Here is a 15,942-nt window from a genome sequence, read left to right on the forward strand (position 1 = left end):
CTAGGGCCGCGTCCGCAGGTGCGCGCGGGGACCGTCTGCACCTGCGGGCGGCGAAGAGAGGCGCTCTCCGCAGGTCCTCGGAGACCCCCTAAAACCCAGCCCTCAAGGTGACCGGGTCTTGTGCCTCACACCCCTAGCAGGGAAAGGACTGGAGCAATGCTGAGCAGGAAACTGAGGAAACAGGAGCCCGGCTCCCAGCTCCTCACCTCCAGCCAGAATGGTTTATAGGCCTTACGCTGACTGGGGAGGAAGGAGCAGCTGTGGGAAGGTAAACTGGACAAAGTCCCCCCATTTCTTTATCCTTGTATCTTCACTGCCCCTTATCCGTCATCGTGCCGGCTCTGATCCTTTAATTCCCGGGACTAGATCGCGTTCGCTGCGAATTTAATTTAACCGTTCCGCCCCCCACGCTCTCGCCCCTCCGCCGGGTCTGTCCAGAGGCACCTCTGCGCCCTCTGGCGGCCGCAGCTCCCTTACAGAAGGGGACGCACCTGTTCTCTCTTCTCTGTCCAACAGCCAAAATACGGATGCTTCAAACATCCGGGCTCAGCTTAACCGCCGAGCAAAGGTCACCGGGGGCAGAAAGCATAACAAAGAATCCTTGGTGCTGCCTGCTCCGAGTGGCAGTGGACTGGGAAGAAAAGCAGTCAGGGCTCCGATTCCATTTACTCCACATACAGTTCTGCACTGTTTTAACACCGAGTGTGGTCCTTGTGCTTGCACGGCACAAGATCTTTTTGTACACAGTGCCCCACAGACCCTTTCAGATGCCTCTTCCTAGCGTGGCTTTGCTGGCTGCTCTTCAAATGCCTGCCATGCAGTGGCTTTGAGCAATGCCTATGCAAACACCAGACCGCTCATGTAACCCCTGGAATCTAATACTTGGCAGCTCAGCGGCAGCAAAGGCAACAGAAATAGATTACTGCCAGTCTCATACCTTTATTCGAGGACCTACAAGCTTAGACTGTCAAGGTGTTTTGTGTGTGTGCGTGTGTGTGTGTGTGTGTGTGTGTGTGTACTAGGGGAGGGGGCTGTTGGTTTGGTTTTTCTATTCTGTCACACTCAAATTTTCCTTTAGTTTACACTGCAAACCAGCTCCTGTAAACATTCCTCCTTCATTTCCACACCAGGGTTAATGTACCCCAAATAAGTAACTCCCTCCAAGAAAGTACAAAGTCTTTCGGCTGCATCTCAGGAACGCCAAAGCAACTAATTTGGCAGGCTGTGCTCATACCTATCAAGTGCTATATTAGAGCTTCAATATACACACTCTCTGTAGCCAACTTTTCCTTTGGAATTTAGATCCCAAATAACTTGCAACATCAGAAGTAAAGCTGCAACCAAAGATGTGTAGGCAGTGAAAATCTCCATGTGACACAGGGGCAGTCCTGTGAGGACTCTTTCACCGCCCTTGACCCCAACCAAAACATTTCCCACTGGAACACCTATTCCAACCACTTCTTTCTGCTGACCCTGAGCCAGTCAAAGTGACAGCAGTTAGCAGAGCAGCTCTATTCCTTTCTGAAAGTGCCAAGATGCATTTTGGGACGAACCCTATTCTCTACCCTTGTGTAAAATGAGAATGTTGGCAGATAACCCGTGAGTGACCTGGAGCCTGCTTCCACAAACATGTTGCACGCAAGAGCTAAGTTCATAGTTCATATTTAAGAGACGTGCAGGTCACTAGTATTTCTTCCAATTATACCTCATCTCATATCTCAAAGTATCTTCTCATGCTGATTCTTATGTCTGAACATAGGGTCTCCGTCCCCCTTGACTCATTATAAGGCTTCATTAAAGCCCCCTTCACCCCCCTCCCCCGTTTTATTTTGCAAAGCTCATATAGTTATCTGATTCCCTGCTATCCTCTCTTCTAGATTGTTCTGGCCAAAGAAACTAGATATTCAGTTAGCAGCAGCTACTTTCTTTCCAAGCATCCATTTCCCAGTGTTCAGTTTTGTCCTCTTGCCGCTACGGCTCATCTGTCCAAAGCCAAATGGTGAAAACATACTGGATCCTGGATCTAGTCTTGGTCATCTTCTTCGTGCTGCTCACAGTGGTCTAGTAGTGCCCCATTCTCAGCAATGTTAGGTCAGTCTGAAACATCCTCACTAAATGTTCCCCAAATGATCTGCCCCAGCTAAGTAACTAAACAGCAGCAGGAAGTGGGATAGAGTGGAAAAAATGCCTGAAGCACATTGGTTTTGGGGTTTGTCAGTGGCAAAGTTTCGGGGATACCGTGTGGTACTCTGGTAATGCATTTTCCTGCAGCACTTAGCGCTGAAATATTAAGAAATTACTGCTATAAGATGGTCAGTGCAGCCTCAGCCTTTAGGTCTGTAATTCCAAGTTCCAAATAAAAGCAAGCTCATGAGAATTTCATAAGGCCCATACCTACAGACTGTACCTAGGGAGAAGAGGTGCTACACTCAAATTCCAAGAATATTTATACTCTCACTGAACTAGCATCCATTAAAAAAAATTATTTTCAGTAATCTCTACGCCCAATGTGGGGGTTGAACTCATGACCCCAAGATCAAGAATTGCATGCTCTACCGGGGCGCCCGGGTGGCTCAGTCGGTTAAGCGGCCGACTTCGGCTCAGGTCCTGATCTCGCGGTCTGCGAGTTCGAGCCCCGCATCGGGCTCTGGGCTGATGGCTCAGAGCCTGGAGCCTGCTTCCGATTCTGTGTCTCCCTCTCTCTCTGCCCCTCCCCCGTTCATGCTGTGTCTCTCTCTGTCTCAAAAATAAATAAACGTTAAAAAAAAAAATTAAAAAAAAAAAAAAAAAAAAAAAGAATTGCATGCTCTACCAACTGAGCCAGCCAGGCACCCCGACTAGCAAACCCTGTTTAGCAGCTTCTATCAGAAAACAGCCAACTCCTGAAACCCAGACTAAAATGACATTCATAAAAGTCATCCCACTGATTAGAAGCCCTCTAGCCATTTGAAAAATAAGCTTCAACCAGCCAAGAGGTATCAGGATGAGAAAATCACTGATTTGAGACCAGGGTGCAGGAAGGAAAAGAATATTTTTTATCAATGTGCAATTTTATCTTCAATAGTATTAAAAAATGGGGAAAATTAGAGCTCTTACCTGGATTTGCAGTCAGTGTAAAGCAGAGCACCTGAGAGATGTTGGGGGACTCATTAAAGATAAATCATCAATCTAACAAGTCTTGGCCATAAGACCAAAGTGATCCTTGACTGCCCTTCTAGTAATCTAGTCGTTAGTGAAGAGCACTAACCTCTAAGTAAAGTGCTAGTTGATGCAAAGAAATCCCTGAGAGATCGAAATGTGATAACCACTTTCCTAATGGACTTCTTTCTTACAACCTCCTACCCTGTGGATCACTTTCAAAAACGTTTTGGGTGTTTCTATTGGATCGTCTCTCCTTTTTTGTAAACAGCATGATGACAGTTCTCCACTTGTACTCTTTGAGAGAGTCGCCCCTGACTACTGAGTGTAAAGATGAGGAATGAAAACCTCTTACAAATTCACACGCTTAGGGTCAGCAGGAATATCCTAGTCATTTAAAAAAAAAAAAAAAAAAAGGAAATATGAAATGAAATGCCCCATTTGTTCCATACATTCTCAGCTCTGCTACAAAAAGCTCAACTAGTACTCCAAGAGGTCAAGAATTACTTTAATAATTTCTTTGTTAAAAAGTTTAAATGGTAACACAACCATAAAGTTGGTACATCACAGAAACAAAGGTCTTTGCAGGCAACACTGATCGGGAATAGCAAAACACTTGGTTGGTGAAAAAAATGAAACTCTAAATTATATACAATATAGCTAAGGGTGATATTGAAAAACAGTCTTATTTACGGTGACTCAAGATTTAACTTGCCATTATCTATTGCTTATTTATTCAGGGTTGTAAATAACACTTATATAGAGACATAGAGATGTGTAAAAATGAAACATTGTGAAAAAAATACAATTTTTCAATTTCATATGAAACTCAAAGTATAAGTTTTGTCCAATATGGAATGTACCTACATTTGTTTATATTAGGGCTCTAAAATCCATTTAAAAATTGTTTTTTGTTTTTAAAAAAGAAACAGTTGACCCACCATGCAAGTTCGCTGTGTATCTTGCTTGCTCAAAATGAGCATTTTCAGGTGAGGTCTGTTTTTTCTGCCCAAAGTCTAGTATGATTCCGTAGAAGTTGTACTGGCCCAATTGTGGAAAGAATTCCCATGAAGAGTCTGATGGCAGCATCTGGATGAGGGGCAGTCTGAGTAATGGAAAGTGAGTAGAGAAGAGGGAGGTAAGAGCCCAAATCCTTATGAAGGATGACATTCAGTTGTTAAATTTTAAGGGGTATCCAATGGCTTTTTCCAGGCACTCAACTAAAGAGCCAGCGGAAAGAAAATCCCTCTCTACTTCGACAAATTTGATATAGATGGATTTGGGGGAAACTCCAGGATCCACAATACAGTTCTGAGACAAAAACCCATTAATACCAACCCAATCTTTGCTGAAGGTTTTGGTATTTGCTTGGAAATGTAAAAATAAGCATTGCTGGAGAGTCCTGACCTCAGCAATCCCGAGGTAGCAATAGATTATTCGGGTGGGTTCGATTTCCACCTGTAATGAGGCTTGTGCTGACAGGGACTCCAAGTCAACCCGGCCCTCCTTTCCTGGGTCTAGGGAACGTCGCTCCATGTGGGGTGAGGGGGGCCTCTCAATACATTCTTCATAACCAATGGCATAAAGGCCTGGACTTTTGGGAATGCCTCCTGGTAATAAATATTGAACAACGTTCCCACCAGTTGGTTTGGAATGGGCGATGGGTATCCAGTCAATTTCCATGTGCAGCTCCAGGCACCGAGCTTCACTAATGGTGATCTCTAAAAATTTGTAGTAAACATTTTTCCAGTTCATTTTCTGCACGCGGGTCATAATGATCCGTCCCTCGGGCTTCTCGGAGTTGAAGTACTCCCGGAGTCGCTTGCCCAGGGGCACCTGGGAGCTGATCTCAGCATAATGGTAACGGATATCCTCTTTCCAACGGGTGTTATAACCAATTCCAAAAATGGCCAGTTTATTAGAAAGATGAAGCCTTGAAAAGTCTGTCCAGCTCTGAAACAGTTCCCATTTCAATTGTACTGATTCCAAAATCTGTACAATATTTTGCATGATGTCTCTCTTCCTGGAAAGAGAAACACAAGTCAAGTTCTTCAGGTGTCTAGATCAGCACTGTCCAACACAACTTTCTGCAATGATGCAAATGTTCTACATCTGTGCTGTCCAATATGGTAGCCATTAGCACTGAGAATGTGGCTAGTGTGAGTGAACTATTACATTTTTAATCATAATTTGAAATTAAGTTTAAATAGCCACATGTGACTAATGGCTACCTTATCAGACAGTGCAGGTCTAGATAATCATAGTATTAAAATCTGAGAAACACTCTTTCTAGGAAATTTCTAGGAATTAATGACAAACTGCTTTCCATTACTTCTATAGTCTGGCTGTATTAAACCTAGTAACTATTGATACGTTAAGACCCTAGGGTTTCAGAAATCCAAGGATCAAGAGTTTTTAAAAATTATTATTATTAACTCCACTAGTGTTAACATAGTGTCATATTAGTTTCAGGTGTACAATATAGTGATTCAACAATTCCATACATCACCCAGTGCTCATCACAAGTGCACTCCTTAATCCCCCTCAGCTATTTCACCTATCCCCCACCTACCTCCCCTCTGGTAACCCCTTCCCTTTGCTTGTATGTTTCTTAAATTCCGCATATGAGTAAAATCATATGGTATTTGCCTTTCTCTGAGTGACTTATAAAGTGGCTGTTATAATGCACATGGTGGCCTTCAGACCTCAGTACCAAAAGCAGACAAAGGATGTTGTATTCAAAAAGGTATTCAGTATCAATTAAAATAATGAACAGCTTAATTTCTAACCTGGAAATTCTTAAAGTTCAATAATTTTGGCCCATATGTGTTTGCTGTAGGAAAATATACAGTTGATTAGGACTAATGACCTCATGCAAAAACAAAATGACATTTTCTATTTGTCTAAAATTCATTACTACTGGGGCGCCTGGGTGGCTCAGTCGGTAAGCGTCCGACTTCGGCTCAGGTCATGATCTCACGGTCCGGGAGTTCAAGCCCCGCGTCGGGCTCTCTGTGCTGACAGCTGAGAGCCTGGAGCCTGCTTCAGATTCTGTGTCTCCCTCTCTCTCTGACCCTCCCCTGTTCATGCTCTGTCTCTCTCTGTCTCAAAAATAAATAAACATTAAAAAATAAAATAAAATAAAATAAAATAAAATAAAATTCATTACTACTCCCAAATTTAGAAGAACTGTCAGTTAAGCACAAAATTAAGACCTGAGAATTCAGATGGAAAAGGTCTACATCAAGCTCAGGTTTTAAGAGGGGAAAATGAATGAATCAAGCCTATTCTAGAAAATATTTTCGGGGTGCCTGGGTGCTCAGTCAGTTAAGTGTCCCGACTTCGGGTCAGGTTATGATCTTGTGGTTCATGGGTTGGAGCCCCGTGTTGGGCTCTGTGCTGACAGCTCAGACCCTGGAGTCTGCTTCGAATTCTGTGTCTCCTTCTCTCTCTCTGCCCCTCCCCCACTCACATGCTCTGTGTCTGTCTCTTAAAAGTAAATAAAAATGTTAAAAAAAATTTTTTTTAACAAAATACTTTCTAACAGGGAACAAAAGCATAGAAACAATTTCAATTTTGATTTGGATAGTTAAGGAGTAAGGCAGAAAATGCTGGGAAGTTCTTGTTTCACATGCTGCTTAACTCCTATAATTGTAACTGCTGCTTCAATAATTCACGTACTATAATGAGGATATGTAATTACAAGTTTGTTTCTCAGGTATGGCAAAACTTGGATATTGGAAGATTGAAGTCTGTTATGTATTAACTTCGCAACCAACTATCACAGTCTACATCGGTTATAGGTTTAAACTACAAAAATACTCAACTACCGTCCTTATGTACAATCCAACAGGCAAGAGAAGAGGATGTACATTGGTTGCTAATGGCTTCGCGGAAGGAGACAGATACTTGAAAGCTTCCTATTCAATTCTTGTATCTTTGAGGGGAAGAGCTTTTGGAACAAAATGGGGAATCTCCCACACAGCCATTCTCAGTCTGTCCTCGTACTCTCTTTGGCTTTCTTTGCAAGATGACAAAATGCCAATATTTGGTTATCAGCTGCTTCTTGGAGCCAAAGACTGCCCTGGACTTATCGGCCGCTCTTGAGTTTGTCATGGAAGTTTCAAGTATCAGCGTGGCCACCTTGATGAAACCATTGGATTAGTGGGGACTGTTCTTCTCAGAGAACACAAAGGCACTCAGTGATCACTTCTCTCACATTTAGCTTGGTGCTTGTGAGGTGAAGATATAGAACCATGTTTCTGCATGGGTCAACGCTTTCAAAAAAAGCTATCTTTCACAGCCACATCCTTCCTTGTCCTCTTTTTAAATGTGACACTGACCTCAAGGACAGGCTAAGGAGTTGGGAGGGAGGGCAGAGATTTTCATCTATTCTGCTCACTGACGTGTCCCAATGCCTGACATAAAGGAGGCACTTGACAAATAAATGTGGACTGAATGAGCAGATTAGGTGACTCTTCTTTATGGATGAAGCATGGAATATTTTAACTATAGGCTATGTCAGCGGGCTCAGGCTAATCCCACCTATACTTAGAGAAAAAAAATAATCCAATGCCCAAATGAAGTTATTTTATTCAGCACTGTCATTGCCCTAAATCATCAATAAGAAACAGTTCTGGGGAAACTTGCACTGGAAAATAAATGGCCTACTAGGAATCAATCTAATATTTTTTCCCCTGTGAGCCAAAACCTCGAGAAGAGGCAGCAAAGCTGTCTATTTCTACATAGCCTGTCAGTTTCTTGCCCTGCTTAGTTTCTTGCCTCAGCCTGAAGGTCCCTGGGCTTAAGACTCATCACATGTGCAAAACTACAGAGCACAGTGAAAACGAGACCCAGGTACTTAAGTGGTCCCAGAGAACTGTCTATTATACTTCCTGATTTCTGAAGTTCCAACCACAAGAAAAGTGCAGATGGTTTGAACATAGTGACACCAATTCTGTAAAGTTTCACTTCATCTCCAGTTACATCAACTGGGTCTCCCCTGGATGAAAGGGAGAGATGGGACATTTTAATGAAGGGGAGAGAATGGCCTTTTTGGAGAACAGGGGTGTGAAGATATGGACTTGTAATAATGCATTTTTAAAAATACTCATCAAAGTTAACCTTTCTTTGGGACATTCCAGTGTCACAATTTGAAAACAGACCTACTTCCCAACGAGAGACGGCTTCAAACTTACTGACTTGAGCCATAAACTTCTTTTTTAAGGAGTGGGGAGTGGTTACAATTTTAAGGAACAATTCTTGATCCCTAAACTTTCACCGTCTCCCCAGTCATGGAAGCTTCTGATATTGGGAATTCTTTGGTCCCACAGATGCTCTGAAAAAGGCAGAAGCGTTTGCAAAGGGTGGTGGTGGTGGTGGTTTAGTAAATGAAAACGTCAGTTTCCTTTTTATATTGCTTGTTGCCTATCACACCTCTTTCTGTCTTGCCTGTTCCCCCTTTCTCCACCATCCCTCAAACATCAAGATCGAATGTATGGAATGAAGTACAGAAGAAAAAATGGGTGATGACCAGGCTTAAAAAAAAAATGGTGTCCCTCCACTTTTCCACTAAATTTATCTTTTAATATATTTCATAGATATAATCAGGGATTTACTTAAAGCTATTCAAAATAACCACAAACAGGGGCTCCTGGGTGGCTCAGGTGGTTAAGCATCATCATCTCCTGGTTCATGAGTTCAAACCCCACGTTGGGCTCGCTGCTGTCAGTACAGAGCCTGCTTTGGATCCTCTGTCCCCCACTCTTCTCTCTGCCCCTACCCCACTCACAGTCTCTCTCTTAAAAACAAACAAACAAATAAAAGAACCACAAATATAGTATCACTGAAATTCAGAGAGCTGTGATATCCTTACAGAAGAGATAGTGCTGAACTTCACCAGGTGAAGGGCCCTGGCCCAGGTTAATCTTTCCTCCAGCAACTGCTTTATTTTCCAGATGTATAAAAAGGCTGTCTAAGAGCTTGCTTTTTGATTCTTACAGTGTGATATCATAAGGAATGTAAGTGTCCCTCTGGCCCTCCTGTCCTCTCACCTAAGCCCAGATAAACTCAGGGCCCCATGGATCATCTCGGTACCATAACTGGACATCCATACATCCACATTCACGTACAGGCAAACACCATAAACACACTTATTTTTGTGTAATACATTTATTTCTTTGTGTCGCACACAAAATCCTCAATGTTTTTGGTTAACCACTGGCAAACTTAAGCTAAGAAGATGTGAAACAATGACTACATGCAGTGGCATGCCTACAATTTCCACCACAAGTCTAACGACAGCCATGACTTTCTGGATCTTCCCAATGGTCATTACATTTAGGTAAATACACTTTATAGAAAGAAGCATCTACTTACTGTGCTTCTTCAGAAGACTCTTGTTTTATTTTTAATGTTCTCTTTGTGACAGGTATTTCATCTGAAAAGCAAGGTTTTTGAAAGAGATTATATTTTTCTAAGTAGCAGACATTTGTGTACATAAGTCATTGTGTTTACTGTCTGTTCCATACTTTCCAACGCAAGACCGTAATTCTAGTGTCAAACACTGTCCAATGCCAGATTTATAAATATAACTCTTATATAATGAGATGCATACATTTATATGCAAGATCAGAAACCAGCTCTACAAGTATAAAATTCTTCAAGGTCACCAGTGGGATTTCTAGCTAGGAGCTTAAAGCTTAATTTCACTGCAAACATGATTTTTGAAGGAACAAGAATGAAAAATAATTCTCTTCTATTTAGGTTTTCTATGTAGGTTTTACACAGCAACTATTCCCCCAATATCAGAATCAATATACTCTGCATGTTATTTTATTTTTTCCCAAAGGTTTGGGTGACTTAATTCTCCATGGCAAAACCAGAGTTACAGGATGCCAAAGTAATTTAGACCTTACTACTGTTTGGAAATTAAAAGGTAGTGATCACTTGGTATCTGCCCTTTTTATTCTTCCAGTCCTTAAGGCTCTCTTTTACATGGCATTAGTTTTACAGTTTAAGAGTTTCTTCTCTCCCTGTCTTCCAATATTTGAGAGATTTAAAAAGAAATCGCATTTGAAAGAAATATTAGCATTTAATCCTTTTTCTTTTGCATTAGCATTTCTCTATCATCAGGAATTCTGTAAAACAATGCCTGTGGACTTTTATCTTAAGCCAGGGAAGCACGTTCATAGTGCCAATCCTACTTATACTTCTTTGGAGCTTGCCCGAGTAGCTCACTGGGGAGAAAACATTTACTTGTAAGGGAACACGCATCACACAACTTGCTACTGAAGCCCAGTGACTGCAGCAGAAATGGATTGGCAGTTCCAAATTATAAAAATCCAAACTGGAGAGTCTGTTGCAAAAAGAAACAAAAACTAACTACATATCCCCTCTTAATTAGGCCACCCGCGTTTAGATTTGATGGCCAGGAGTTTTATTTTCCATTGTTAATGCTAAGTCTGAATCATTCCAGCCACTGCTCAGATGGGATCCTTAATGAATTCTGAAGGAGTATGATCACTGATAAAATTCAAATATCATCTCTTTTCAAGACAAACAGAGGCTTCTCTTCTTCTTCTTCTTTTTTTTTTTTTTGTTCAGACTAAAGTGTGGGTGGGGACCTTTTCCAAATCACAAACAGAAAATAAAAAGTATTTGGAATAAAGCAAGGAAAAGTCATGTCTACAGCAGTTCTGAGCCAAGAGTTAACCTTCTTGGCAGCTATCTTAGAACAAGGAGGTGTAGGATATTTGAAACGGCATATAGGATTCTTCCACCTGTCACTGATTAGGAATTGTGGGTCTTTAGGACTTTTGCTGGTCCGCAAATCCAAATGACTAACACCAGGCACTAGCTGGCAATTGAGGGCTAAACCAACAATGTCCAGATTGCCCCAAATGGGCTGGCTGTGTGCCTTGTGCTGACAGCAGGAACTGAACTACTAAGTACAAATACACATATAAAGGGGCGTGCGTGCACACACACACACACACACACACACACATTAAGTATCATATATATTGGCTTTCTTACCCAATTCCTGATCTGTTGGATAGCCATGGAGATCCTGACTGTGGTTTCCCCAGTCCTCCTGTGAATACTCCTCCATAGTGCTGCCATCTGACTCCAGCTCCTGGTACAAGCCACTACTGTTAATAAGTACAGGCTGGCAGGGCTGAGCATCCCATCCTCCCTGACCAAACACCTGTTCCAACTGTTCAAATGTGTAACTGCTCTTTCTTTTCCCAACACCATGTTCTTTCACCCGACTGTAACACCTGCGAAGGGTCTAAGACACAAAGTCTTTTGTTATTCCTTTAAAGCTGTACTTCCTCTTCCAGGTACGGACCACAGATATTAATTACTATTAGACAGACACAGACAGACAAACACAGACACATTGTTACAGGAATGCTAGATTTCAAATTCATTATTATATTAGAAAAAAAACTAATTTAGCATTTACTCAAACATGTTATAATTCAAACAATTATTTTGCAATTAATCATCCATTAAACAACAAGAAACATTACAACATTATTGCATGTACCCCATAACACATATTTTTATACCCCCACCCCCATTTAAAAAGAAGAAGTAGGGAAAAAAAAAAAAAAGAAAACAAGAAATACCAGCCAGCCAATAGGATGCACACCTGCCACAGAAGAGAAAGAGCTGCTATTGTGCCCAGAATTTGGAAAAAGTGAGGGAAGGGGGGACAGAAAGAAGAATTTCCCAAGCGAAGAATATAACCTTCCCTACTCTTCAGAAGGAAATCAGGGTAAAAACAATCGCCTAAGTGAATCAGCTAGTAAAACATACTACCCTCAAAGTCCACAGTCCTTACTAAATTACTCGGTCTTTAGGGAAATTGCTAAATTTAAAAGAGGTCAAATAATTATGCTACAGAGCCCCAGTCTCAAACATCAACTATCAAGAAACAATGTGCTAATTCCTACATCGAAAGATTAGCCAGTTCTAATCTATTCTACCAACTCAAACTGCCAGGAAACAAACCAATAATCTCCTTTCCTGGGGGGGAAAGAGAGGTGGAGGGATACCATTGCACTCCTTTTTCTGCCTTATGCTATGCAGCAAATAAAAATCACTATGCAAGTCCACAGGGAAAACCTGGATCATTTTAATGTCTTGCACAAACCATTTTCTTCGTGGTCTTCTAACGCATACTTGTTTCTGATCATTAGCCCAGTTTCCTTAATTATTGGCATCTTTTACTCTGTCTTACATGGTATTTCAAAAGATAAACCAAGGACTTAGTCCCAGCATCCAAGTTTAGTTTACTGACATCCAGTCTCTATCCCATCTCTGCTCTTTCTGCTCCTTCTAATCTCCCTTCTACTTTACTGAATTTCACTCAGAATTTTCTTGAAAGACAAGACCCCTTTTCCCTGGTGGCTCTCATATACCTTCTGACTCAACTGTGCAAAACCGGTTCACTTCAGACTTAATTTATATGCATTAGTCAGACTGTACGTTTCTCCTAAATGTGAGATTACTTTCCATAGCAATATATCACATATTCCCACCAAACTAAAACAACTCTTCATAATCTTTACAGAGCCTCCACGGAAGTTCAGTATCTTTAAATCACAGGTGACAAATGACAAGACACTCTGTCAAATACTTTGCAGATCTGTCCCTTGAGGCCAGGAATCCAGATGGGCAAAAGCAGTAATAAAAGCATGGCACATAGGATGATCTTCCTCAGACATACACAGAGTGGTGATTAGTCACCCTGTCCCAAAACCGGCCAGTCTACCCCCTGCATAAGCATTTGCCTTTCTCCCTTTCTTGAGATCTCTGGTGCCTCAAATGATGCCTTAAAGAGCCAAGGTTTCTGATTAAAAGTGTTCCCTCTTTCTCTTTGTGAAAGATTGTCACAACTACATAACACAAAACTTTCTAGAAAAAAGTCAGAAATGAACTTGGGGAATGCGTCACAGGGTAACTTTTCCAATGGAAGGAGACAAATGCCAGCAGCAGATCTCATTTAATTTTCTATATACTCCCCTTTCCCAGTGCCCTCTGCCCTCCTTGCAGGGATTGGAATTTGAATTGCAAACATCTCCTGCCAACTTATTTTTATCTCACAATGTCTAGTTTCTGCCTCCAAGAACACCCCAACTGCTCTTTTCGACTCCTCCAAGGACCGTACATGGAGAGTCCCGGCCGTGTCCCTTTCACCCTGCCAAAGCCATAAATGGAGATGTCACTGCTCACTACTTTCTGGCTGCCTCGAGAAGTGCATGCAGCACACAAGAGTCCAGTCGCCTCTGTCACTGGGGGTCATTTCAGAAGTCAAGGAATAAACTCACATTCCTTTGAAGGAATGTCGTGACATGGGCATCTTAAGCAAAGCCACCAATCTTTTGACAATGTACATGGTGGGAAACGACAGGTTTCTTTGAAACCACCAAATTGAGCTTAAAATTTCACTTGGCTTATGTAGTTGTGAATAGCAATATCTAATGGTTTTAGACACAGAAGAACAGTCAGATGATGTATTTTATATTTCATCAAAAAAGGCTATGAGATCTTGCCACCTCTTTCCTTGTAGTGTACTTTTGTGATACACTTTAATAGTGTCATGTGTTGATATGAAAAATATCTCTTAGGGGTCTGGAGGAAAAATGCTTGGTAATTCCTAAATCCATACGATGGGAATTTGATATATTGGAATAATGTTAAAAAGACTTCCAAATTGATTTTAACACTCTCAAGACATAAAATACACACAAGAGGTACCTTCTGGGTTCAGCAAAGGATCCAGGGATCCAAGGAGAGGTTGTTTGAATAGGACACATCAACTAAGATAGAAAACGAAAGGGAGAACTCAAACCTGAGCAAGACCACCGCTGTGGGAGACACTGAACTCAGTGAAGCTGCAGGGACTTTAGAAACAGATAAAAGGAACCTATGGAGGCCTTCCAATCAAGAAAGGTCACACTTCCTACACCCCGAACGATGAACCAAAGCACGCAATTAAAAGACTGCGTGTCTGTGTCAACAGTCCTAAATAAGCCAACTTAAAAATCTACTCTAAATCTGAGGTTACGATAATGCTCCAAACTCTAGGAAAAGCAAAGCCTCACCTCCCACTTCAGACAGCCACACCAAACCCAACAAGAACCTCAAGTTTAGCTTTCTTGGAGGGCCGTTTCCTACCCAACACAAATACCTTACTCCCCTTCCTTCTTTCTTTACCTCACTCATCTTAGAAATGTATGGTAATTTAACCTCTAGCATTTTCTTTTAAAAGTTAAGATTTTGGGGGAAGTTGGGGGCGGGGGGGAAGAATTTGCTCAAAATTATGAAAAGACCAGCCTATTCACAATTAGGAAGAATAACACTTTCCTTATTGCTAGAAGTTTCCATGGTAAATCAATATTACAGTCTCCTCCCTGGGGAAGAGCAGTGAGGTAATACTGTATTCTTGAAGGAAGTCAGAGGGATAGAGGTCAGGAGGAGTCAAGAGAATCTAGAAAGAACTAAAGGGTAGGTAACAACTTGATCAGGTGGTCAAATCAGAAGAGTTCGTAGGTCTTTGATTTGGAAGAAATGCCAAGTGTTTAATCACCACAACAGGAAAAGAACCAGAGACAAGGCTTAAAAGATGTCCCATTACCAAAGCAGGGAGGAAAACAAGATGGCTGACAACTGATAATTTATAGACGGAGGGAAAGTTCTGCCAAAGTTTAAGATTGGAGGGAAAGGAAATGAGAGAATAAAGATGACATTCATTGCGGATGAATGTGGGGGGGAGGTCTGCGGGGGAGGGGGCAGGTAAACAAAGGTAGGAGTTTTAGATTGGCAGGATTGGGGGTTTAACGGCAGCAATGCAGAGAAAGACCCAGGGTTACAGTACATGTAACATTAAATACAGTGCACAATGCAGCTATCTTGCCAAAGTAAGTAAATCCAGTATTGGGTTGTATAAGCAGAGGAATCACATGTAAGCTATGAAGGTGGCTCTTCCTCTCTATTCAGCACCGGTGAGGCCACAGCTGGAGCACAGCATTCAGTTCTGGGCATCGAACCAGCTACAAGAGAGGGAAATTGTAGAGTTCAGAAAAGGGCAAATAAAATAATGAAAGGCTTGGAAAATAAGATCTATAAGTAGGGCCAGTGGTTTCGTCAAAGCCCTTCCTGACATTATATAAGCTACTTTGGGGGTAAAAATAAGGTTTCTTTCGCTTCAGTGTCCTTCAATCCCTCCTTTGACTTTCAGGAAGTGGGAGGAATTGAATTTTTCCCTGGTATGGCAAAGCAGGAAGCCAACTAAATAAATCATATGGGCATATGCCAACCAATTCTGCTACTGGCTCGTTTTCTCAAAATTTGCCCCATTTCATCCAATCGAAACATAATCACCGTGACAAAACCACTGTTCTAACAGAACTGACTACAGGTGGAACAGGGTCTATAATAAGGAGGAATGGAAATGTGTAGCATAATAGCTACATAAATGTGTTGTCCAGAAAACACTGGCATGATCAGCCTAAGATGTCAGATGAAAAAGTCAAACCGCAGGGCAGGATAGCTTAGTTATAACAGCAGGAAACAATGTTATAAGAAAAAACAAGCCGTGAAACAGATTTTCAAATGTAGTTGTCAAACTGGCCACACTAGAAATGGATTACATAGATGATCTTAACCCTCTGCAAACTAAATATGATAAATTTTAGCTTTTTTTTTTAACCCAAATGATTCCATAAAGAATATACTTATTTGCAGTCAGAGTCTTAAGAATCACATATCATATTTCACAAGAGATAGAGG

General features: G+C 41.5%; 1 protein-coding gene and 1 long non-coding RNA gene across 6 annotated transcripts in view; one reads left to right on the top strand and one right to left on the bottom strand.

Moving 5' to 3' along the window:
- Positions 1-179: 179 nt before the first annotated feature.
- On the top strand, positions 180-7,605 carry LOC124505016 (uncharacterized). The gene is made up of 2 exons (XR_006960557.1): positions 180-268; positions 6,857-7,605. It is a non-coding gene; the product is annotated as an uncharacterized LOC124505016 (long non-coding RNA).
- MSANTD2 (Myb/SANT DNA binding domain containing 2) overlaps positions 3,626-15,942 on the bottom strand; it is a 31,077-nt gene continuing 18,760 nt past the window's right edge. Inside the window, exons 1-4 of one of the 5 annotated variants that reach the window (XM_047070731.1) lie at positions 15,114-15,191; positions 11,176-11,275; positions 9,517-9,577; positions 3,626-5,161 (exon numbers count right to left, since the gene is read on the bottom strand). In XM_047070731.1, the coding sequence (XP_046926687.1) occupies positions 4,309-5,161; positions 9,517-9,577; positions 11,176-11,251 (990 nt within the window). In that variant the 5' untranslated portion in view covers positions 11,252-11,275; positions 15,114-15,191 and the 3' untranslated portion in view covers positions 3,626-4,308. Of the gene's footprint in view, positions 5,162-9,516; positions 9,578-11,175; positions 15,204-15,942 lie in introns of those variants that run through there. The other 4 variants (XM_047070729.1, XM_047070730.1, XM_047070733.1 and 1 more) reach the window with 4 other exon arrangements.

This window comes from Lynx rufus, unplaced genomic scaffold (genome assembly GCF_022079265.1).
Source record: "Lynx rufus isolate CCGP_SWC_20201006 ecotype Redwood Valley unplaced genomic scaffold, mLynRuf1.p SCAF_9, whole genome shotgun sequence".
Lineage (NCBI taxonomy): Eukaryota > Metazoa > Chordata > Mammalia > Carnivora > Felidae > Lynx > Lynx rufus.